This window comes from Heteronotia binoei, chromosome 6 (genome assembly GCF_032191835.1).
Source record: "Heteronotia binoei isolate CCM8104 ecotype False Entrance Well chromosome 6, APGP_CSIRO_Hbin_v1, whole genome shotgun sequence".
In the NCBI taxonomy this organism is placed as follows: Eukaryota; Metazoa; Chordata; class Lepidosauria; order Squamata; family Gekkonidae; genus Heteronotia; species Heteronotia binoei.
Genome location: NC_083228.1, coordinates 106,152,816 through 106,179,392, shown reverse-complemented (window position 1 = coordinate 106,179,392; position 26,577 = coordinate 106,152,816). Strand labels below are relative to the sequence as shown.

Genomic DNA, 26,577 nt, shown 5'->3' with positions numbered 1-26,577 from the left:
AATGAGATACCTTCAGAAACCCTACAAGCAAGGCATGGAACCTTCCCAATGGCTGTTAGCTATATGCTGTTTAACATGTAATCCAGTGATTCTGCATATTAGGCTCATACTCTGCAACAGACTCCAGCACAAAAGCCACACTTGTTGTAAAGTACTGGGGTTGGCGCAGTAAGAGACCAGAGTCGGAGAGTGATTTCAGCAAGCTTTACTTCAGGAACACACACACAGACTGAGCTCTATTCAAACTTCCCGCTCCTTTATACAATTCTTGCCCCCTTCTGATTGGTCCTTAACTATATACATGGATTGGCTATTTACAGGGCCCTAAGGGCCTATCAGGGTACAGTATGAGCCTAGATGTTGATTGGCTACTTATGTTTCAATCCTTCCCCTGATTGGGCACGCTTAGGCCTTCTCTGGAACCCTGGTGTGGAGTACAAGCTTTGGCTTGTTCAGCTTCCCTCCAAAAGTAACAGTTCCCTCCAAAAGTAACAGTTCTCCCATTTGAGCCTAGGACACAACACTTGTGCTAGAGCTCTTGTGCAAATGGAAATGCAAGAAAAAAACCACAGTATCTGCTTGCGCTAACTTATTGTATTGCCTCCACTGGAATTTCCAGTTGTACAAAATGAATCCCAGGGTTTCAGGAAGTCAGCCTAGCATCTTCTTCATTCTTAAAATGACTTCCTGAAGTCCAGTATGAGAGAAATTGGAGAATGGTGCATAAGATGCTGTGTATACAACCCATTGTATTTATGAACAAACTTGGCCAGGAGACAGAGATGTTGCACAAGCTCTTCTGAAGTAAAGCTGTGCTAAGGAATTTTAATTTTTCCATTTGTGCATCACTGCATCTAACTCTCTGCATTTATGGGAAGTTCTTTGATTTGCTGGGAAAGTAGTTGTTAGATGCAAGCAACTGGATGCTATGCTAGCAAAGATTTGCTTGAATGGAATCAAATCAATAATTGTTTCAGTGCTTTGATAGTGGTGTCTTTGACTTCTTGCATTCACAGTACAATTATTCTAACATGAGTAACCAGACTAATTGCTATCCCTTTTCTTGGTATATATAGAAAGAAGGGTCTCCCCTCCCCCTTAAAACAAAGAACACCATACACTGCTCAGAGGTCTTAAAACCTACAATAATCCCTTGCTCTGTAATAGTTTTCTTCCGGGAAACATGTTGGGACAGTCAATTCACAAAAGTATTTCATACAGCTGTATTCCATGTCTACTGAAGTCAGCGGTGCTCTGTATAACCTTAATGCTCCACTCCTATATATTTCTTCTCAACTTTCAAGTGGGGCCTGGAGATCTCCTGGAATTACAGCTGTTTCCAGGCTGCAGAGATCAGCATCCCTGGAGGAAGTAGCTAGTTTGGAAGGTGGATATCCCTGCTGAACTCCCTCCCTCTCCAGGCATTGTCCTGAAATATCCTGAAATTTCCAAAGCTGGAGTAGGAAACCATAAGTGAAGGCATTTTGGTTGAGTTATAAGGCTCTTAAAATTCATGGATCCCTTAGGTATTTTTATTCAGATAGACAAATCTGCGGGATAGTATAGTTTTGTACGGATATTGAGATCTGAGCGCCCTTCTGTCTTGGCCCAAAATTCTCTTTAAATAACTTTTGCAAACTGAACTCAGTCATTACCAGTTTATATTATTGATGATAACCAACATCTTTCATGAATTAATGCTGAATTCTGTGCCACAGAAATCATTTTTATTGGTACAACAGTTAGCTGTTTTAATTGTATCAGTGAAGCTGAAATCTGTTCTTAATTTATCAGCCTATTTTTATTTTCATTTCTATCATGTTACAGTTGACTTATAGTAACCCATGAAGTTTTCAAGGCAGAAACGTTCAGAGGTGGTTTGCTGTTGCCTTCCTTTGTGTAGTCGTGACTCTGGTACTTCTTGGTTGTTTCCCACACAAATACTGACCAGGGTGCAGGGCCGACCCTGTTCAACTTTCAAGATCTGACAAAATCAGGCTAGCTTGGGCCATCCAGGTCTGTCCCATTATATAACTACAAAGTCTAGGAGTTCATTTTGTAGTTTATAATGTATTCATATGTCTTGTTTAGTACTACTTCTGATAGGGTTTATTGTCTGATTTAGCATATTGATTACTTGCAACCTACATACTTGTGCCATTGCACAAGTTGTGTTTCAGAGTTCTTTCATTTCCTTCCTGTCTCCAGAGAAGGCAAAAATCAGTTTGGATCAGACACTTCATCTGGATCTCTGAACATCCCTGGGGGGAGGGGGGAGGATCCTGGTTGAAGCTGCTGTAATGCCTTTCTAGAAAACCTGTTCTGCCAGCACAAATGTTCTGCACACAAATGTTTGAGGCTGGACCAAAGCAGTACAACTCTGAAATGCCTTTGAATCTCATAAAGGGCTGGATGTTTTTTTCAAACACAAGAAAACAAAATATCAGACTGAACATAACATTCAGCTTTAGCCCTAGTTAGATGCTATAAGAAAGGCTGACTGGCCATATCTGTGTGTGCTGCTGCCTAATTGGTGTGCATGCTGCTTCCTGATCATTGGTGGATAGGAGAAGCAAGTTTTAGTCAGGCCCTTGGTAAACAAATATGTATTTCTACCTTAGTCTATATAAAAATGTTTGCTTACAGAAATAAATTGCTAGTCCATACTGCTTGCTGTGCAGAGAGTCTTGAAAATGTGAACAATGTTTGGAGAGGTTTGGGAGGGATGGTGGCTCAGTGGTAGAGCATCTGCTTGGGAAGCAGAAGGTCCCAGGTTCAATCCCTGGCATCTCCCAAAAAGGGTCCAGGCAAATAGGTGTGAAAAATTTCAGCTTGAGACCCTGGAGAGCTGCTGCCAGTCTGAGAAGACAATACTGACTTTGATGGACCAAGGGTCTGATTCCATATAAGGCAGCTTCATATGTTCATATGTTTGGGATTTTCAGTGATCAAGCTACTGAGCTTCTATGCCCTACATAGTTTTTTGCTGTTCTTCATGATGAGCAGAACCAGAATATATGCACAATGTATTTAGGTTAAAGGACTCAACTTTGACTGATGTAGATAAAGGCTGCCATCCTCCAAGCAGAGCCTGGAGATTTTGCAGAATTACAACTGATTTCCAGTCTACGTAGTTACATTTCCCTGGAGATAATGGCTGCTTTGGAGGAAAAGTTTTATAGAATTATATGCTGCCCTCTCCAGGCACCACTTCTAAATCTAAGGTTTCCAATTTCCAGTTGGGGGCTGGAGATCTCCTGGAATTGCAGCTAATCTTCAGACAACAGAGACCAGTTTATCTGGAGAAAATGGCTACTTGATGGCATTATGTCCACAGAGATCCCCCTCTCCTCAAAACCCGCCCTTATCAGGCTCCACCCCCTGCAAAACTCCAGGCATTTCCCAAGTGGGAGTTGGCAACTCTACCTGAATCTCCAGGAATTTCCCAACCTGGAGTTGGCAGCCCTAGTGTAGGTGCTGACTTTTTTTTTTAGCTTTCAAGCAGACTTTTGAATTTTATCTTCTCCAGTGTTTTTTTTGGAATACAGACATCCTGGGATTATTCTATACCAAACTATATTGTATTGTAAAGCTCAGGAAGACTGAAATACAGCTGTAGTCAAACATTTTTGTCCTCTTTAACAAAATAGTTCAAGAGTTGGGGGAAACAGATGATTTTTAAAAGACAGAGAACACACTTGCAATAGATATGTTTGCATGCATAGAATCAGAGATTGTAGATATTCTGAACTGTTTACTGAGACGACAGGCAATGATCTTGTGCTGATAACAGTGTACTTCCTTGCACAGTGAATAATTAGGTTACAGAACTCACTGTCACAGGGTATTGTACTAGGCTTCACCTTAGATAGCTTTAAATAGAAATTTGACAGCTTCATGTAATAGGTCCATGAATGGCTTCTATTTTATTTAATTAATATTTATTTTATTTAAACCTTTTTTATTTAAACAAAGTGGCTTACAACATCCTTTCCTTCCCTTGTGTTTATCCTCACAGCAGAGATAGGATAGACTGAGAGAGAGTGATGGGCCCAAGCTAACCCAGGGAGCTTCCATAGAGAGACTTATTTCCATAGGAAATAATGGAGAATTGATCCGCGGGTATCTGGGACTCTGGGGGGACTGTTCTTTGAGGTAGAGGCACCAAATTTTCAGTGTAGCATTCAGCACATCTCCCCAAAATACCCTCCAAGTTTCAAAATGATTGGACCAGGGGGTCCCAATTCTACGAGCCCCAAAATAAGGTGCTCTTATTCTTCATTATTTCCTATGTAAGGAAGACATTTAAAAAGGTGTGTGGTCCCTTTAAATGTGGTGGCTAGAACTCCCTTTGGAGTTCAATTATGCTTGTCACACCCTTGCTCCTGGCTCCATCCCCAAAGTCTCCTGGCTCCACCCCCAAAGTCCCTAGATATTTCTTGAATTGGACTTGGCAACCATACTTTACTTCGGGGGGGGGGGAGTTTCCAGAAATACTCCACATTGAAAAAAAGAGATTTTTTTCCTGTTCTAAATAGTGGGATAACGTTCCCCCCCCCCACCTCCGATCCTGTGTTGATTGGAGAAGCAGTAGTGTCACCTCAGATTCCCGGATGATCTCGCAATGTGCATGTCTGCTGGGGCTTTTTTTAAAAAAAAGGTGAGGGGCAGTATCGCGCGTGAGCTGTCCAAACAGGAAAAAGCCAATCTTATTCAGCTTTTTTGAAAAAGGACCGGACTTTATGTGCTGTCAAATTAATGCGCCATTGATGCGTAGCAAGCCGGGATGACACTGGATGACGCTCGATTGCCAGATGTGGATGTCTGAACGAACACATTTAATCCGTCAGCGAGACGGAGCTGTATCGCCACTAATGGTATGTCTGGCTGCACCCCATGATGATTAAACAGAACCTCCTAATTCAGAATTTTTGCTGGGATTAAGCAGCTGCAGAAGGTTTTGGTCTCTGTATCTATTTTTAGGGTCCTACTAGGACTTTAGGTTGACAAATGTGAGGAAGAGTGGAGTAGATGCTATGGGCTGCCAGACTAGATGGGCCATTGATCTGATCTGACTGGTTCCTTATTAAGTTTGTATGACCATCACATTATATTAAAGGCCTTTTCCTACAGTTATGTGAAATAAAATACATTTTTCTTCAATGAAACCAGAAATGCATCCAGCAGCTGTTTCTTTCAGACAAGTACTAATTTGACAACTCTGATATTCCACTTGATCATAGCCAAAAGGTCAAGAAGCAATGATATTATGATGATAATACTAGCAGGGATAACTGAGTTCAGGTTTAATTATGTTATGCTGATTCCGTAGATAAAAATACTAGTATGAGAACATTCCAGTAGAATGATTTTGCATATCAGCTCTGGATTTTTTTTTCTTTAGAAGAATTGGAAAGAGCATAGGTATGCTACTTCTAAATTGTTACAGCTGTGTGCAGCTGTCATCTAGATTTATAGGACATTATTACAAAGAACTAAATGCATATGTTCCTCATTTGACCTTTTTCTTTCTTGCTCAGAAACAAATTTAAACCTATAATAATGGCTTTTTTTTCTGGAATAAAACCACTAATGCTTCTTAGGACTTTACCATGCAAAATTACATCCGTTAGTGCCAATACCTTTCAACAGTTTGGGTGTGGCAGAGCCAAGAATGTGTGGTACTAATTTCTTTTTCTCTTTACCTTGCCATGTCATTGAGTCAAACTCAACTTTTACATGACAAAATAAACTTAACTAAATAAAACACATGCACAGAAAGAAAAACCAACTGCCCCAATTGTTTGGTACTCTGCATCTCATACAGAAAGCAGAGGAGTGCAACAAGGAAAAAAATATACTTTCATATCCGGGGTTTCATAATTGCTTATATTTATGTAGAACATTGCCAGTTTGGAATTCAGATCTGTGTGGGTTTTGTTTTTTTTTTTTGGGGGGGGGGGTTACTTCTAGTGCTTCAGAACCATTCCTTTGTGTGGGGAATGTACTGGATGGTCTGAGGCAGCTGTTTATAAAGATAATGGGACCAGATTTGCACAAAGCATATCCCTTTCTCTAAAACCCCCCCATGTTTCAAGTGAATTGAATCAAGGGGTTTGATTTTACAGGGCCCAAAGAAGATGCCTCTTGGCACAGGCACAGTGCTTTCCGTTGATTCCAGTTTGGGGGGAGGATGGAGAAGATCACCAGCATTCAAAAAAATGTCTGCTTTCATTTCCTTTTCCTACTCTTACAGTGGCTAACTGACAATAAAAACAAAATTTACCTTGAAGTTGAAAACTCTGCATTTGCCATGCTTCCTTATTGTGGGCTGTTTGTTTCACAAAGTGAGCAAGAGCAGCAGCACTTCTATTATTTCCTTTGCCGGAGTTCGTGAGGGTATGTGGTTGTCTGCCAACCAATGACACCAAAATCATAGGAAGGGGAATGTTGCCTATCCACTAAAGACTAACCATGTTTCAAGTGAATTGGACTAAGGATTCCAGTTCTACAGGCCACAGAACAAAGTTCTCCAGACAGTCTGCTTTCAGAGAAGGAGGAAGAGGAAGAAGTGAAGGTGAACTGCAGCTCTCTGCAGCTTGTCTCCAAAGGAGCTCTATTTCTCCTTTGCAAGGATCTGATTGGAAAGGAGAAATCTCATTGCTCAGAAAATCAGTGGAATTGAATAAAAAACACAAGCCCATACTGCATTTCTGGGAAACACTCAAACTAAAAAATACTAGAAATTGTGAAGGGAGCGGGGTTTCATTGCCCCCCCCCCCCAGTCGGAAGAATGAGCCAAACACAATATATGGGTAACAAACAGGGCAACTTTATTAAACATGAAACTGCATGGGGCAACCTAACTATCCGGACAGGCCAAGGGAAACCCCTGATCCTTCCCTGTCCGGCAGGGCGAGCCACCCAGCCCCCGGCAGAAGCCGCTTGCTAGCGGCTAATGTCAGGCCGGCAAAGGCCAGGTATACCCTCCGCCGGCCCAGCACCGTATTCCAGAGCAGCCTGCCAGAGAAGGGAACCCTATAGTGGGCTTCCAAGCAACGAGCCATACAGCCCGTCTGCCATTCCATCCCGCCACATTCCCTGAAACAGGGAATAACCCAAGGGTGCTCACTGGTTACCTGAACTAACCAATAAAAATCCTGCCACAATGCCAAGCCTCAGCTTAGGCTATTGGGCCCACCGGCTGGCCTAAAGCCAACCGCAGCCCCAGCAGTTCATGCAAAAAGGCCCTGTTACCCTTCACGGACAGGTGAACACCGTCCTGCCGATACAGGTCCGCCACCTCTACCCTTATCGCAGGGTGCGGCAAATAAATGCCCAGGCCTTGGCCAAGGGCCTTCTTAATTGCTCTGTTGGCCTTGCGCCGGGCCCTTCTGATTCCTACTGGATCCCATGCTGCCCTCCAAACCCTGTGTGGAAGAATGGTGGACCACACAATCAGCACCTCGGGCCACCTGCTCCGTATCACCCGCAGGTCCTCAGTGGCCTGCAGTGAAAGGGCCTTCCCCTTCAGCAAACCAAGGTCATTGCCACTGAGGTGGACAACCAAGATATGTGGCGGAGGACCATTCCTCCCCTGGAACAAGAGTGGCAGGAGCCCGGCCCGCCACAGACCATGCCCGCCCTGCCACTCCACGACAGCCCACTCGCTGAGCCCCAACTAGGATCCAATTGGCAAATGTTGAGCCTGGTGGGCTGCCCAAAACACCATGCTGTGGCCAATGATCAAAATCCTGCGCCGTTCAGGCCACAGCACAGCACCTAAGAAACAGAAAAACAACCAATTGAGCAAACAATGGTAACACGATCACCCATGACAGACCCACTCAGGCGTCCAATGGGCGAACATAACTGTTATAAGCTGCGGACCTCCAATGGCCCACCCGCTGAATAACAGGTCCCGGGTACCCCATTGCAGCAGCGGTGGAAGCCGCCCCAATCCGAAAAGAATGGGTACCGAATCTGACCCCTCCCAACCCCAGTTTATCCAGGGCCCTGGAGGTGATCATCCAAAACTGAAACTTGGTCAATGGTGACCCGTCAGCATGACAAAACGGGGCCCAGCTGCACACCCCTTACAGTAACATACTGTCTTAATGCAAAAACTGGGCAAATACCCTTCTCCTGGCATTGGCCCAAGGTGATCACCATTCCTTTCTGCTTTTGATCCATCTTGGACCTCCGTACCCTGATGGATACCTGTTCGCCCTCAAATTTTACATCTCCAGATTGCAGGGCCTGACCTGAAGAATCATGGCGCGAGCTAAGCACTAGCTCACTAACTCTGAGCGCCCCAAAGAAAGCCGTTAGAGACGCAGCATGAAACAGTAAAGTCTCAAACTTAGACTTACACACTGCCTTCCACACCGTGTGTAAGCCCCTTAAAACAGAAGGTTAGTAGGGGTGCCTAGTATCAGGCCGAAGGCCCTGCTCACAAGCCCAACCCTCCAACATCTTACGCAGCCGAAAATCGCTCGTGTTATCAGCAAAGCCTTTAATCTTGCTGTCAAATGACAAAGCAGCCAACTTAGCCCTTATAGATTTGACAACCAGCCCCTTACCTTTTAAATGAATGCAGAACTACATGAGGTGCTGAGCCAGAATGGGCCAATGCAAGCCCAACCCTACCTGTTCCCTAAAATTGCGAAACTGCTCGGCAGCCTGAGTATAGGCCTTCGTGGTACTGGGCGCCAGGGCTAACTGCATTGCCCAGTCGGCCTCAACTCTCCAAGCCTCCACATTTCCAGTAGCATCCATACAGGCCGCTGGATGGCCTCTGGTGCAAGTTGCCAGAACCGCTCCATCTGTCGGCAAGACAGAGCGTCCACCACTCCATTGCACACACCTGGGACATGCTTGGCAAGAAATAAAATGTTCAGTCACAAACACCTTAACGTAAATGCCCTAACAAGGCCCATAACAGGAATAGATTTGGAAGTCAGCGTATTAATCACATGAACCACGGCCAAGTTGTCGCACCAGAAGTGCACAACATGATTGGCCAATTCAGTTCTCCATAGTTGAACCGCCACCACTATCGGAAAAAATTCCAGAAAAGTAAGGTTGCGGCAAATTTCCGTCTCCAACCATTCATTGGGCCAACTTTCGGCACACCAGTGGCCACGAAAGTATACCCCAAAGCCCGAGGAACCAGCTGCATCAGAAGTAATCTGGAGATCATCCTCAATCTTCAAATCTTCGCGCCAAAATGAAACACCGTTGAATGAGGACAAAAAATGCCTAACTTCAACGTCTACCGAGACTGGTCCATGCTATAAACACGGACTGTACCTCTCGCCTCCGTGTAGCTTACCCCTTCTGACCAAATCCCCTCCCAGCCAAATACCAACGCTGGCGTCGCGTCCCCACGGTCTGCAGACCGACGGAGGCAAAAGAAAAAAGGGGGGGGGAGAGGTGGGCAAAGCCCTCAAAACCGCCGAAGCCCTCGGCAATCAAATCTAGCTCCTGCCCCAGGCCCCTCTGCGGAAGCCTTTGCCACCGGGCCACTTCCCCCTCGCAGCCAAACCCCTCCCTTCACTGAAAAATTAAAAACAATCACGTTGCATCTCCGCAGGTCTGCAGACCGGCGGAGACGAGAAAAAGAGAATGGGAGGGGGGGAGAGGAGAATGGAGCATGACACCCAATCTGGCCGACGATCGACGGAGCACGAACAAAGATCACTCTCCACGAAAAGCCTGGACGCAAGTGCACCACAGGAGGCGTGTTCGGGCTTATAACTCCGCACCACGCCCCTACATGTCCCCAGATGAGGGAGGCTTGTTTGCCTTGCCTCCTTCCGGGATGGCAAAAATTGCCACCGCCCTAAACCGCTGTAAAGCAGCACGGGCGGGAAGGGGCCGCATTATACCAGCAACCACGGATTTGGACAAGCATTCTGAGAAATCACTGTACAAACCAAAACCAGAGTTTTCTGTACATATTTTCAGGTCAGGAATTTCTTTATGGCTATGCTCTTTTTTGAGTAGCAGAGCATGAGAAGTGTCCTGAGATAACTGTGTTACTTCATGTGTGCTATAACTACCTGTGTCAAAAATTGAATTTGCGGGGAGGGGTGCATGCTTGCTCCAAGAACTGCATCTGCACCAGTCAAGAGTCATTGCAGGATAAAGCAAAGCAGATGCCTACTAGAGGAAGGGGGTGTTATTGCAAGAACTGAAATGTACCATCAAATCTCTGCAGAGAGAGATTGGAAATTTGATACATTCATGAAACTGGACGTAAAGAAAAAACATAGATAAGGAGCAGATTGAGGCAGAAATTGTTGAATGAGGAATGAATGAACTTGAGATAGATGTGGGGCAGTGCCATGTCTGAACATATATATCCCTCTGAAGGTTCTGATACAGTTTGAATATTAAATTCCTTCTGAATATGATATATCTAGTTGTATTTTTTTCCTGATGCTTTTACCATGGAAATGCCTTTCACAGTCTCCTGCCTCCCCCCCCCCTTTTTTTTTTTTTACTTCAGCTATGATGTTTTATTTGCTGGGGGATCTGAAGAATTGCTAAAGAAGTTCCAGCAAGCTAACCACAAAGTAGTATTTGCAGCAGATGGATTGATATGGCCTGACAAAAGACTGTCAGACAAGTACCCTGTTGTTCGCAGTGGAAAACGATTTCTTAATGCAGGAGGTAAGAAGTGTTAGAAAAACACCAAAGGGTTTTTTCAACTGCTGTGGGAGAAACTCTGCATCATTGTAACACATTATGTGAAAATGCATCTTTAACTGATATGTTTCTTCATGACATCAGTTTTATATTGCAGTTGTTAAAGCTCAATTCCAAACATCTTTCATTTGAAGTAAGTTCACTTAGACTTATTTCCTGGCAAGCATGATTTGAATTGACAATATATGGGTAACTTGTTTTTAAAAAGTTATAAACTACTTTATAATTCTTCCAATAATTTTCACCTTATAGTAGTCAAAGTTTTTATTTGGTAAGAAAGCATATGAAGATTAGAGTGACCTTTAACATTCTAATGAAATTTAATTTGGAAATCCTAGCTGATTTTCTGTAGGAAAGCCAAAGGACCCTCGCAAGTGGATTTTGCATATCCCTAAAACCCCTGCAATTTCTAGCAAGACATCACTGATTGCTCTTTTAGCATATCATTTAATTGTATTGTAAAGTTGGGCTTATTATGACTTCAGTCTTTCTCTGGAATTTTTGACTACCTCAGCTCCTTTTCCAGCATTTGTGTTTTCAGATTCAGTAGCACTGCCATAGCCAGATGACTGCCCCTGTCCTATCTTGGTTTCTTTTCCATCTACTTTAGACTGCAAACATTCAAAGAAGGGACTGTGCCAATTCTGTTTTGTGAACAGGTGTTTGGAAGTATTTGGAGTTTGCTAAAACAAGATTCTCTTCCAGTAGGCTTTATAGACTCTTTTGTTGGAAAGACAATGTCTAGGATCCTGTGGGAAACCTTTGCTAATGAATAACATTTCTATCAGTGGAACTCCTCCTCTCACTACAGTCCCCAAATGCCTCCTAAAATGCTTATGGGCCAAGGGGCTCCCAGGAACAGCATGACGGGCAAATCAATTATGTGCAGTGGATTGCCTCCCTTCCATTAGTGGAAATTTACCTCTGGGTCCAGGCCAGTGTTCTAAAGTAAACTCGGTGGTTTCCCTAGAATGAGTGTTTTGTAGTTGGCCATGGAAAAATCCTACAATAGATTGCAATTACAGTCTCATGACAAGCTCAACAAGGATTAGATCTACAATCTCTCATGACAAGTCCAACAATGATTAGATCTTGGAAAACTTTTAAGAAGAAGAAATTATAAACTTTTACTATACAGTAGGTTGATATGGGCATAACACTATGCATCTGATGTAATAGCTTGGAATGGATATTCTGATTTTTTAATTAGGGGATTAACATTTTTATATGAATTAAAAGAAGAGACTATAAGATTATTCTTTAATGGGCATAATATTTTGGGATTCAATTTTGAAACTTGTTTTTTTTTTAGGGATTCTTCAAATCTAAAGCAGAATTATTTAATATTTTATTTTTTAAATTGAATGGGTAGCTTGTTTTGGCTTGCTGTGATTTTTTGCAAATCTCAAAATCATAATGAAGTTTAAAAATTTATTGTTAAAAATGAGGGTTTTTAATGACTAACAGCTTGCAAAATCTCTTAAAAATTTAAATACATGCTAAGATAAGCCTAAAAAGTTAAGCTGTTTAATTGGAATTTGAACTATTGTAGTTAGAATTACTTATATACATGCATATACAGGTATGCACACATATATAAGAAGGCATATGAAAGGGAATATAAGAAAACTGGGTATGTACCTTGATTATTTTTGTCCTTTTTAGAATGGTAGATGAGGAGGGCTCCTATTGTTTATCCTTATGCATTGAGATGTCTGCTAATGAATTAATCCACTGAGAGCTTTTTCTTTCTTTCTCTTCTTTTGTATTCCAGAAAAGTTAGGAGTACAGCTTGATGGCAGTGAGATGAATTTTCCTTATAGATCAAGGGTTCTCTTCTTGGTTTAGTGTGAAGTTGTGGGAACAATTAGGAAGGGCAAGTTCTTGCCCTGTTCTTTGTTGTTGGAGATGAGTGCTGTAAAAACTCTTCTCCCTTGCTTATTTTTTCTCTCTTAGAAAATCTACCCTTTTTGCTTGTTAAAGAGAACTAGCTTTTCAAGTAGGTCCCTAAAGTTATCAACATTTGCTAATAAGACATGCGCACCATAACTGTACCCATTTAATTCAAAGGCCTTTCATGGTTAATGAGAAGCTGGTTTTAGTTTTGTTAACCTTGAGACTCCTTTGTAATTTATATAGAGAAATGTTGCCAATATACAGCTGCTGTTGTTATATACAGAAACGTCTTGCCTAATAAGATAGTATTGAAGACCAGAATTTGCTCTTTTCTCTTTTTTTCCTTTCTTTATTGTTTGGTGTAGATTAAAGATATATAGATGTGGTTTTGTATGAGCACAGATATGACAAATGAAAATCTGGAATTTCTCACTAAATAGTAGGATTTCATAGTATATCAAAAAGTTCGTAGACTTTAAAGGTAATATGTACTACTTTTGGGTACTTGCAAGTATAATGAATTATACTCCCCCCCCCCTTTCTTGATGTAGTAATAAGTGTAATCTATTCTTTTATATTCTGTACCTTATCCCTGATCCTTCCCCCAATTCCCTAATCTTCCCTGTTAAAGCTTAATAAAACTTGTTTATAGGAAAAATCCTACAATAGTGCCAGGGTATGGTTTGGGCCCATGCGGTGCAGCAACTTTCTGTAGCTAATTGTGTGTCAGTCAGGTCAGCATCCAATAGGAGATTTCATGGGAACACTGTATACCACCCCCTTGAGTTTCATAAAAGAAGATCTTTTGTTTGAACAATTGTAGCAGGTAATTCCAGGGATCCTGTATTGATAAAGTGTCTTCAAAGTTTGTAGCTATATATATCAAGATTTTCTGAAGTGTTTACAGTGTTGAAAGTTACAGATCAATTTCTTCCTTGTTGTGATGATGAATGAAAAAATCCATGGCTGAAAACAATATGTCTTCACAAATAGTCTGATCTGCCTTTCAGGAGCAATCGATACGACCAGACCCATATTTTAGCCATAAAAAGGAAATTTTAACTATTAAATATTACTGTTTTAAGAAAAACGCAGAAGTTCAGTGTGTTAGTTCCAAAAATCATGAAAAATCTTGAGTTAGAAACAGGTAGGAAAGTTTTGTATGCCTTTACTGGAACATTATAGTCTCATTGAAATTTTGTCCTTAGTTGACTGGGAAAAAACATAAAACTCACTTTAAAATAAAATACATGTGATTTATTTAGTTCAATTTCTCATTTCTTTCAGGATTTATTGGTTATGCTCCATATGTAAACAATATTTTACAACATTGGAACCTTCAAGATAATGATGATGATCAGCTTTTTTATACCAAACTCTACATTGACCAATTAAAAAGGGTATGCAGATCCTAATCAGTATATGTAATATATCAGCATGTGCTGAAATTCTGATTCTCTTTGGATCAGCTGAAAAATCCAGGATGACATGATTGCATCTTTTGCTGAATTTATTATATTTACTTCTCCCCTGTGGTAGAGCTACCAGCCTCAAAGTAGGGCCTGGTGTTCTCCTGGAATTATAGCTGCTCTCCAGATTACAGAGATCTGTTACCTTGGAGGAAATGTCAGCATTAGAAGGTAAATTAGGTTAGGCTGAGAGTGTGTGACTGGCCTAGGGTCACCCAGTGAGCCTCCATGGCAAAGTTCCAGATCCTAGTCTGAAAATCTAACCACTACATCGCCCTGGCATTTGTTGTGTGGCAACTGTTGAACAGTAGCAAGCAGCAGCTTTGGTGGGTCATGAAAGTCACATGGTATTAAGTGGGCCTGGCCTCTTAAAGTCCCCCTTCAAAATCCAAAACAATCTTGGAATGGGCCTTGCTTCTCCCCCTACCTTTTACTAAGAAAAACCAAGACCTGATGGTTGGCAATAGCGATGGCCACTGATAGTTTTCATGTTTTAAATCTACAGGTCCTGTATCTGTCGAGGGGGGGGGGCAGGGTTACCCCTCCAATTTATTTTTTTGAGATTTTTTTAAAAAAATCTTGTCTCTTCATGGCTTCAATCTCTGGATTTAAGAATCCACAGATGGGGCTACATTGAGAATTAGATGTATTGGTGATGTTAGCTATACATGCAGATTTTTGGCTGTTTTATGCACATTCCATTGGACTGGAGCAGACATTTGGAAACCCTGAAGGTTAACTTGGGAATTATATTGTAGAAATAGCCTTCCAATTCCAACTCAAACCATCAATTATAGCTAGTAATTAGTCTTAAATGTTTGATTCAATCTGTTTTTTAGGCTTCTTTAAGAGTTTGCTTTGAATGGCAATATGCATTTTTTTTCTTGTATTTTTATACACCCTAATATATATCTATTGCTTTCTTAATTAAAATTATATAATATAGACAAGTTTTGTTTTATAAAAGACACTACTGTTGAGGCATACTTACCTGTCACTGACCAAATAAAAACTTTACTAGAAGCTCAACAACTTGGACTGATATGGTGAGGATTTTATAAATCTGGTGCCTTCAGAGAGCATGCCCTCCTTGTTCAAATAAAAAAAAAAGCCAGATTTATTAACAGTTCTGTCTGTAATGAAGTTTCTGATATTGTTCCATGGCATGATTTCTGTTTTGTGGTTAGCAACTTTACTGTTTTTACTTTTTTATAATATTTATTCCATTGTGATCTGTTGTGAGATCTGTTGTGAGCCACCCTGAGCCCTGCTTGCAGGGAAGGTCAGGATAAAAGTCTAAACAATTAATTAATGCATCTTTTTAGCTGAACCTGGAAGGTACTCTTTTCCGATATCCTGTCAGATAATCATAGTTTGGGAAGTCATGAACTCCATTTGCTAAGATTATAGAACAGAAATAACGCCTGGATACTAGTCTGATATAAACAGGTTTTTTTTCTGTATTACAAATTGGTAAACATACGTGACATTCAGAACAGTGGAGATACAGAAAACACTGAGAAAGAGCTGGCTGAAGAGCTGAAAGTCTCCAGATAAATTATCAAATAACATATGTTGTAACTGGGTTGGATCCAACCAGATTTTTTGTGGATAAAATAGAAGGAGAGATTCCTGCTGGCTGTCAAAAAGGTCTGTGCTGGGTATTATGAGATCTGCATATACAAAATCCATATGGGATCAGAGCTGTCTTATTAGGGGAATTGGGTAAGATTGAGGGGGAAACATTGGCTGGAGCCAAACATCTTGACACATGTGATTAATATTGTTCTGGATGTTATAAGACTCAGTCTAATGGATTTGCTGTTCCTTTTTTAATTTAATTTTTGCCTTTCAGGAACGTATTAATATTACCTTGGATCATAAGTGCAGTATTTTCCAGACTCTAAATGGAGCTGTTGGTATGTATGCTGAAGCAATAAGTATTTTGTTTATTCCCGTCAAAATTCCCCCATGTTACTCTGCGCTTATATTTTAAGGATATTTAGACCTAATAGGGCTTATTTATATATTTCATTTAACTGGGAATCACTCCTGGAAAGGGAGCAATACTTTAGACCAGGAGTATCAAACTCATTTTGTTATGAGAGCCAAATCTGACATAAAAGAGACCTTGTTGGGCTGGGCATGTTGGGCTGTGCCATGTGTTTTCCTATTTAAGATTAGGTAGCAGAGATATAAACTTGATAAAGGACACAAATGCAATTAAAGATTTTTTAAAAAACTTAAAACATGCTTAAGACATTAGCATTTGTTGGTGCTTTCTTTGTCTTTCTAGTTTTTTTCCACTGACTGAGGCGCCTCCCTTGGGGAGAAAGGGGAGAGGCAGAGCTTGCTTTGCCAGGTTCTCTCAATTGAACAGCAGAGCTACTGAACCAAGCCTTTCTTCCTTCTATTGGCTGTGGCTCCTCCCCCTCCTGGTCCCCTGGGAAAAGGAAGCTCTGACTCTTTATATCAATTTCTCAAAACTCAAGAGAAGTAGATGCCTCTCAATAATAATAATAATAATAATAAAATTTTATTTATATCCCGCCCTCCCTGCCAAGGCAGGCTCAATAGTGTCATACTATTATCCAAGTGGGTGTGGGAAGACATAGCTTCAACTCCTGCTCAGTCATGAACCTCCCTGGTAGACCATGGGACACTCTCGCACCATACTTCTCAGTATAACATACCTTTCAGTGTTGTAAAAATGAAATGAAGGTGAAGCCCATGTAGACAATAAAATAAAGATGCATATATAGGTTGTAATAAAAAGGAATCTGTGCTGAAGAGTTAAAAAAAGGATTACAATATTAAACCGTTATCCTGATGAGTCCCCACTAAAGTCAGTAGCAGAATTTCTGAATGAACAGCTTGATAATTGTCAGCAAAGTTATAAAAAATACAGGAATCACTGTGAAAATGTGTATAGATCTTCTCAATTGGATGCAGAGAATGTTGGCTTCCCTTTTTGAGTAACCTGCAATTGATATTTTGTTAATGTGTGATGGGCTGTAGATGAAGTTGTTCTGAAATTTGAAGAAGGAAGAGCGAGAGCCAAGAATTCATTGTATGACACTTTGCCCATCACTCTTCATGGAAATGGACCAACTAAAGTAAGTGATGATGTCTTCATTTCTGCTAAGGTTTTTGATTTGAGAAGAATGGTGCAAATGTGTAATATAAGTCCAGCTAGTAGCCTATCAAGGGCTCATTGCATTTCATACTATTCTGGCTCATTTTCTTTAATTTCCATTAGTATGTACTTAACATATTGCCATATAAAGTGCCTTTAACAGAAAGCCACAGAAAAAAGGGTTGATCATAATTTTATGTATTTATTTATTTAAAAAAACTAGGTCCTGCTCAATTACTTTGGAAATTATATCCCCAATGGTTGGTCCCGTGAAACTGGCTGCAGTGCCTGTGACATAGATTTACTTGATCTAGCTGCACTAAATGTAAGTGTATGATGTGTGATGTTGAAACAAAAACACGCATAGCGTGCTATGAATGGCAAATTTTACTGAATTCTGTGAATGAAAAATTCTGCAGATAATTTGAGATAACTTCACCTGTTCCACAGTGGCAGCAGAAATCAGACATAGAAATAGGCAAGTTTATCCTGAATTTTGGCTTGTTTGGAATTCGTGAACTGCAGTTCATGAACTGAAGAACCATGATGAACTACCATGAATTTTGGTTGAATTCATGGTGGCTTGTGACAGTTCCTGAAAAGAAGATAGCAGGGGTTTACTCCTGCTTTTTGCTCTTCAGGAGAAAAAGATGAGTGGCTGGGAGCTCCTCACTGCTCAGTTGCTTGGTTTAAATGGCTCAGAGCCATTTAAACCCTGTTTTTAGCTCCTTTGGCTTTTTTGCGGGGAGGGGGCAAAAGCAGGGCTATTTAAATGACCCTGCTTTCTGCTTCCCATGAAAAAGCCATAGGGAGCAGAAAGAAGGGCTTAAATGGAAGGGGTGAAGTGCCATCCTAGTGACATTTCACCTCTACCTTTCTGCTGGCTGCTGCTCATGGCAATGAGAAAAATGTGAGAAGGCAAGCCTCTTCCTGGGTGATCCATTCTCCCTTTCTCTTGCCTGCTGGGCTGGGAGAAATGAAGAAGGAAAGCCTCTTCCTGGGCTGTGCCTCCCCTTCTCCTGGCTCAGCTTGCCATGGTCAGGAGAAAAGGGGTAGTGAAGCCTTTTCCTGAGCAGTCCCCTCCCTGTTTTCCTGGGTAGCCAGGGGAAAAGGAAGAGATGTTTTCCGGACTGTTTTCTACAGTCTTTTTAAAGTTTAAAGGAACTAGATTACTGAAGGCAAGCCCAAAACAGCTGCACATCAGAGGGCGCCTCTCTGCTGTGCAGATGTTTTTTGGGCTGTCTTGTGCAGTCCCTTTAAAGTTTAAAGGGACTGCAAAAGACATCTTGAAACAGATGAGCAGTGGGAGCTAGCTGCTGGGCTTTCTGCAAACCCCATTTAAAGGGACTGCAGGGCCATGAACTACCAGGCCAGTTCATAATTGAGCCTCCCAGCTCAGTTCAGGGTTCAGTCTGTGGGCAGCCATGGACCCCAAGCCACCTTTCCCCAGTCCATTCCCATCCCTAATCAGACATTCTTAAGTTGGAAGATGTCTGGTGTGTGTGAATTGCTAACATGATATTTTATTTGTATGTTTGTTTATAACTGTGTCATCCTATATATATTTGCTTAAAAATAAGTCTTGCCTGGTTTCGGTAAGCTTGCGTTGGAGTGGAGATTAAGCAAATGTGTGTGATTTATGAAATTTCTGAGGCTCACAGCACAACTGGCCAACTAAGTACTTAGTGAGCTCTTCAGGGAACTGATGGGTGACGGCTCTGACTTTTCTTGCAGAGCCTGTCAATTCTGATTTGTACAGCAGCTGCTTCATGTAGAGGTGAGGGCAAGAGGCAGAGATTTCAATCAGGTTCTCCCCTGCAGCCACTGCTTGGGTTGGGCCATGAGCTTTCTGAATGGAGGCTCCAAGCCAGTGCTGATGGCTCACTCAGAGCAGGTTCCTGCATTGGGAAGCCTGAGCACCCTTTACTCTGCTCAGTGGCATCTTCATCTCTCCACAGCTCACGTGAGATAGAGATGGCTAATGCTCCTCTGCCTCATGACAAGAAGAGGGCATAAAAACAGCAAGGGATGTAAAAAGTGCCCTGTAGAAGCTTGCCCTGAGCCATCTTATCACAAGTTGAGCAGACTCCTACAGTGGTAACCCTATGTGTCCTCTGTTGCCCTCTCTGTTTTCTTGCTCTCAGCATGTGCAGCTCAGGTGAGCAATTGAGACTGAGGTGCCTGAGGTGACTGCCACAGTGGTGATGGTGGCCATATTATCTCTTTTCCACAGCCAGACTGCTTTCACCCTAGGGCAGGAGGAGTGTGGAGGCTACAGAGAAGGATGGTGCATAAGAGAGGAAGAACATCCCTAGCATGGGGCCTGGCAGGCTTGCAAGTTACCCATCCTCTCGCAGTGAATGTTTTGTGGGAATCATCAGCCAACCACAAGCCCCTCTAAATAGCCTTGCCCACTTTGAGGAGAACAACACTTTGGGTCCCCATTGGGAATAAAGGCAGTGTACAAATGACATAAATAGAACACACTTTTGTGAAAAATGGACTGGGTGAAACATTAACGGAGCAATGCACAGAAGAGCCAAAGAAAGCATGCCAAAAAGCCACCTGTGGCTTCAGAACCGCTGGGTGACGATCACTGAATTTAGGGCACATCATTTTGTTCAGCTGGTCTGCTTTATCTAGCATCCAGTGTGTGGTGTGTGTAGAAAGCAAGCAAAGACAATGTTTCCTCTTATTTTTGGTTTCACATGCCAACATTGACTTCATGAAATATTAGCACGCCCTGCTCTTTCAAGCAGACACATTGCAAAGGGTGTAGGGAGTTCATCAGCACACCATGGCCATATTTAGTTTCAGTCTGAGGTGCTGCACAGTTTCAAAATATTTATATAGAGTGTCTGGTACGGAAGGTAGAAAGAGGGATTGTGTTACTCACACATTTGTACATATTGCGGTACATTCTTGGTCCTTTATTCAGCTAATGCAAACAGTGTTTCGTTTCCTGAATCAGATTTTTAGTCACAGTTTTTGATGATACTGTCTGATAAAGATGAAAGTGCCTTTAACATGGTCTGAGAAACAGAATTAATGCTTTTTGTCAGTTACTTTTTTTTCCCCAACAAAACTCTATATGCAAATATAGTTTCAGCATCATGCACTTTCTGACCATGTTCTGGGATTTGATCAGAAATATCTCTTAGTCAGCATTTCTCATACACTATTGCATTGCATTGCATGCAGTTAAATGTATACACATGCCAGCTGGTTGCAGCACAGTGGCTCAGCTTTTATCTGCAAATCTGTATCAAAAAGATGATAACAAGGAGGTGATGTGGTTTGATTAGAGTATCAGATTAGGACCAGGAAGAACCAAGTTGAAATAGCCACTTATCCAGGAAGTTCAGTAGGTATTCTTGGGCACCTTAAACTGAAACTAACTTACAGGGTTTTGTATGAGTGAGGATTTACAGGATTGGGGATTGTGATAAAATGTGGGAAGGGCAGATCCATGTACACTGTTCAGGTTCCTTGGAGGAAGGCATGATGGAAGTATGATAGACTCTGATTACCTCTCTAGTTCTGATTTTTTTTTAAAAAAATAGAAACATCTCTGGAGTCAAAGAGGTTGTGGGGTTAGGAGAAGTGTTCCCTCTAAACTGAGTTAGTGTGAGCTAGCTCAGTTTTTTTAGCCTTCAGCTCACACATTTTTGTCTTCACTGAGGAAAAATGGTCCCAGAGCAAACTAATTGATGCAGTAGCTCACAGCTTTAATGCCAGTAGCTCAAAGAGTAGAATTTTTGCTCACAAGATTCTAGAGCTTAGAGGGAACATTGGTTAGGAGATATGGCCCCAGTGCCACAGCTTTTTAGGATTATTTCAGTGATGAATTCTGTACATCAAAATTCCATTACAGCTTTTTTTTGCTTAAATAAATAACTAAAATCCTACACATGAGCTGCTGGTGCTGTGGTTAGACTAGGATCTGAAGTACAAAATTGAATCTCCACTCTGCCATGGGCCAGTCGCCCACATTCAGCCTAACCTTACCTTACAGGGTTGTGAGGATAATGGGTACCCATTGGGGTGAAATGCAGAATATAAGTAGAATTATTTTTGTCATAATTTAATGAATATTCACACTGTATAACTGCACTTATCCCTCAGGATTATCCATTGAAATAGGTACCCCCTTTTTCTATCAGCATTTAAATTACTGAATTCTCAAACTGCTAGATTCAAGCCCAGTAGTGCCTTAGAGAACACTAAGTTTTTCAGGGTATAAGCTCTGAAGAAGTCAAAGTGTTCCCTTTATTAGATATGAGTCATCAATTTCTGGCTTGTCGTACGAAGGGAGCTTTGTCTTTTGAAATCTTATATCCTGAAAATCTTGTGAAGTCTCTAAGGAACAACTGGGCTTGAATCTAGCTATTCTGCCGCAGACTTCAACATGACTACCCTCTGAAACAAATTCCTCAAAAACCATTTTGCACATATGTTTATTTTAAAAGACACAGGTATGGGTTCTTCTTAGCAGTTTTTTTTGTAGAAAAAGCCCAGCAGGAACTCATTTGCATATTAAACCCTAATGCCCCTAATGTCACCATTGTTTCACATGGGGCTTTTTTGTAAAAAAGGCCCAGCATGAACTCATTTGCATATTAGGCCACACACCCTGATGCCAAGCCAGCCAGAACTGCATTCCTGCTCAAAAAGAGTCCTGCTTCTTAGCATAACTGCAGGTGAATGGATGTCTGTAACGAAGTGTAAAATCCACAATTAACATTGCTACTCAAAGTTATAAATTGGCCAAAATAAAAGTTCTTTATTCCCCATAGTACCCATAGGTAATTTATTTTCCAAGCTCTATATAGTGTGATGTTTAGGGAGAAATGTAAGACTATTCACACTGTGGTAGACATTATAATAAATGTTTGTTTGTTTACAATTATTTTTCAGGAGAATCCAACAGTAACAATTGGTGTTTTCATTGAACAACCAACTCCTTTCCTGCCCCGGTTTTTAGACAGATTATTGACTCTGGAATATGCAAAAGAAAAAATTTCTCTCTTCATTCATAATAATGTAAGTACTTTAAAACTGGATGCTAATTGCACAGTTATGTTATTGCAGATTAATAAACGACTCAGTCTGGTAATACAGACTGGTAATACAGTCTGGTAATACAGACTGGTACTGACAGCAAGGAAATTCATAAACATCGCATCCTTTACTGCATGATGAAAAGTAAGTGTTTGTGTGAATAGATAATGGAAGTTGACAAAAGAATATCCAACATATTCTGATCCACCATCTTGTACAATTCAAACTCCATGCTGAACACTTATTAAAGGTACATAAGATACTCCCTTATGGGAATGTTTTTCTTGAGAGATTTTTGTTTGGGCTTTTTTTAATACCCAAAGCAGCTGCAGGGAATTGTGATCTGGATTGGAAATACATGTTTGTGTTTATTTGCTTATCCTTTTCCTGTGGGTAATTTTTTTTTTATCAGAATCATACTCTTCAACCTGGTACTTGTCCCTTAAGGCAAGATACAACAAATATGTCTGTTTATATAAAGGATAGAATGCTGACCATTGGGTATCTTTATCGTGGGAAAAGAAACAAGGCAAAAGATATCTTGCCATTGAATTCTGAATGAAGTCTCAAGTAATAAGGACAATTTCATCAGTGTTCAAAATGCTATCATTGGAGACCGCAGACACGTGTGTGTGTATTGCTTTCAGTTTTGTGCATAGTAGGGATGACCTCTATTATCATGCATGGGGGCCCCCCAAAATTCCCATTTTTGTGTTCTTCTTTTATGCCATTTTTATATCAGTGATTCCAATGCAGACATCAGATTTTTCTGGGTTGACATTAGTAACAGACAGAAAATGACAATTGCAGTCTTGTCCTGAGTTGTGGAGTAACCATAAAAGAAAACATACATTTTTTACTCAATCTAGAGTTGCCTCAAAATTTAGTAACATTCAAGGAGAGACATGCCTTTAAAACAAAACAAAAGCACTAAACAGCCACCTTTAAGGATGATGAAAATCCAAATATTATGGAACAGATTACACTTTGAGAGGGGGGGGGGAATTGTTGATCTTGAACTAATTTTTTCTATCTTGTGTTGCTGTATTACCAGCATTATTTTTACTGTGAGAACTCCTGCTGTTTTGCCATAACATTTCGAGTAAAAGATATCTACCAAACTCTCAAGTAAAAGTTATTTGCTTCACAATTATATTGTAAAGCTGAGAGCAAAGTTTACTGAAGTTTATAATTTATAATTATAAAGTGGACTGAAGTTTATAATTTTGCTTTTGGAAAAAAAAGTCATTATCTCTCAGAGATACAGTTTTGTAAAAGAAAATCCAAGTGTAATGTTATAAACATTAGAAGTTTCATCTGAAGTGTAATCATCAGTCCAGTAAAGCTGCTAGTTATAGTAAAGTAGAAATATGCCATTCCTCTTCCCCAAGATTTTGATATGTTATCTTTTTAGACTTTTCAGATTTCATTATTCTTTAAATTCTGTTGTTGGTACTTGAATATATATATATATATAAGGAAATGCCATTCTGATGATTCCACAGTAGAGATGGGAGCAAACCAAACCATGGAGCCAAATTTGTGACAAATTTTCTCTTGTTCATTGTTCGGGAACCAAAGTCCATGATGGGTCCACGGTCATGGACTACCGAAAACTTTTAGGGCAGTTTGTGGGGTTCATGCCAGGTCCTGGCCAGAGCAAAAAGCCGTGCTTTCTGCCCCAGCAAAAAGCCACAAAAACAGCTGAGTGACTGGCAGCACTTTCCGCTTCCCAGCTGTTTCAGGAAATGGGGAGGAGCCTATCTGGAGTTGTGTGCCACTTCAACAGGGCAAGCCCCCAACTGTCACCAGTCACTCTGGAAGAACCCAGGCACTCACCCACCCTCCCTCCATCACCTGATGATGCCCCCCAAATCCCCCATCAGGAACTTGCTCAGGAGTCTGGAAGTAGAGAAGGGACAAACAGCTGAAACAGCTGTCAGAAGAGATGGCCACAGTGAGCCATGCCGTGGCAGCAGGGCTGTGGCCATGAGCCATGGCAGCAGTACAGCACCTAGGAGCCCAGGGTAGTATCATTGCCACCAACAGGGAAGGAGGCTGCTCCAGGTCAGGGGCCACATGGGTTGAGTGTCTTCTATCAGTAACACAGCCAGGCCCAGCAGGAAGTGGGCTACCCACAGGAGAAGCCCAACCCATGTGGTCCTCCAGCTGGAGCAAGATTGGAGAAGCAAGACACCTGAGTGCATAACTAGGATTATCAACCTCCAGGTGGGGCTTGTAGGTCTCCCAGAATTACAGCTTATTTTCAGAATATAGGGATTGGTTCCCCTGGAGAAAATGGAAGCTTTGGTGGGTGAACTCCATGGAATTATATCCCAATGAGGGCCCTCCCCATGCGCCATTTCTAAATATCAAGGAATTTTCCAAACCAGAGTTGGCAACCCTATGTATAATTTACATCTGACTTAATAGATTGTGTCCTTAGTTTCCAACTGTTCTTAGATATACTGCCATCTGCTAGTGGACTATTTTATTGTCTTTAATTTTCATGTAGTCCCAATGACCATTAACTGTCTACTCTAACACTTTTAGGAGGTGTACCATGAACAGCATATCAAGAAATTCTGGGAAAAAGCCAAGAATATCATTAGTACTATAAAAATTGTCGGACCTGAAGAGAATCTGAGTCAAGCCGATGCTAGGAATATGGGAATGTAATGAAATTTTATTTTTCACAGTTAACCTTTTTGTAGATTTTAATGTGTAAGGAAGGTAATGAAAATATGCAAATAATGTTTAAATTAAGTTTTATAGCTATATATTGCGATACTCTTGGGACATTTATTGTTGCTTATGTAGAAACATTTTTTGTGATTAGGATTAACATGCCATCATTTCGATTCTGACATATATTTAAAGTATAGAGAATAGGTGACAAAAGAATAAAGATGTTGATTACATCATCCTTACTTTTGAGATTACAAAGATTTTAAACACATAAACGAAATCTCAAATATAGGCACACAAACAATGTAAGAATTGTGTAGTCAAGGGCTTAGATCAAGCTCTGTGGTTTAGCTTTATCACTTCAAAAATGTTCTATAACCTATTTACTGAGGTTTTTACCTAAAACATCAGAAAATATCTGTTTATTCCCACAAAACAAAATAATTCTGATACTGAAGCACATAGAAACCTATTTGATAATGGCTCAAGCAGTGTCCCATTCCAGAGGTTAACCAAGACATAGACAAGATTATAAATGTCAATAGAAAACTTCCCAAACAAGTGCTGGAATCCAATTGTATTCAGAAATTTTAAGGGACAAACCATTACTCTTCTTCTACTGACCCACTGTCTGTTCCTTGACAAATCCCATAAGAAACCACAATGTCCTTCACCCCTGAATAACCTCTTCTCCAGGACAGTGGAGGAATAACAGATTGAGTCCAGGAATAACAGATTGAGTATTTGACCTGCAGCATATGCTGCATGAACAGCATACAGCTGGTTTCTGTCTTATGAAGGGCCTGTTCTAAAATGAGAATTTAACCAGCTGTTGTGAATTCTGATAGAATGGAAGATTCTAAGGATGTAGAGGGTGAATATATTCAAAGTCTTACAAAAATTATAAATATGCTTTAGCTTTCATGATTGCATCTTGAACTCATGTTTGTTTATGTTCTCACCATGCACTGTGTTTTGTATATCTTAGCAGTGCAAGACTCTGTGGTAGATATTGTTCTGTGTTGTTAAACCAGGCAACAATTCATATTTTTGGTAAACTTTGTAGCTTAATTCCAGTAGCAGAATAAATATATATATATTTATCAATGGGACTTCTAGATTGTATCTATCTATCTCTTGGGAAGAGTAATAGTGATTTAAATGTAAAGCTTCAATTTGTATTCATACTTATTTTTAGATTTACTGTTGGTTATTTAGATAGAGAAGGATGCATTTTTTCTTGAAGGAGTTATGCAGTATGGGAGCAGTTTATTGATGAAACCTCTTACGTGTATTGCACCTCTTCTCCTTGCAATGGGATTTGTGAGACTGTTAGCATTTTAAAACTGAGTTAATTTAGTCACAGAGTTCTTAGACCCCTACTCTATATTAGCTTTAACATGGAGAAGATTTGAAGTTATATTGGGAGTAAATCTCTCCAAATCAAGGGATCTCAAAACTATTTGATACAGATCTTTCAGAATATTTTGGGATTTCCCCAAATTGGGGGACAACTTGGAAAATCTGTAATATATTTCTAAATGATTCTAGTTATGTTCAGAGAAAAAACCCTGAAGGAGAAAAGTAAGATTTCTAATCATATTATGTCCACTT

The 26,577-nt window shown here is 40.8% G+C and overlaps 1 protein-coding gene across 3 annotated transcripts in view; it reads left to right on the top strand.

The window, feature by feature from the left end:
• PLOD2 (procollagen-lysine,2-oxoglutarate 5-dioxygenase 2) overlaps nt 1-26,577 on the top strand; it is a 91,062-nt gene that overhangs the window by 48,592 nt on the left and 15,893 nt on the right. For all 3 annotated transcript variants that reach the window (XR_009555588.1, XM_060242314.1, XM_060242313.1), the window contains exons 4-10: nt 10,514-10,677; nt 13,897-14,009; nt 15,934-15,997; nt 17,097-17,194; nt 17,438-17,539; nt 22,132-22,257; nt 24,829-24,950. Coding sequence is in view for 2 of the 3 variants with exons in the window: in XM_060242314.1 (XP_060098297.1) it covers nt 10,514-10,677; nt 13,897-14,009; nt 15,934-15,997; nt 17,097-17,194; nt 17,438-17,539; nt 22,132-22,257; nt 24,829-24,950 (789 nt within the window). In the remaining variant the exon portion in view is untranslated. The remainder of the gene's footprint in view (nt 1-10,513; nt 10,678-13,896; nt 14,010-15,933; nt 15,998-17,096; nt 17,195-17,437; nt 17,540-22,131; nt 22,258-24,828; nt 24,951-26,577) is intronic.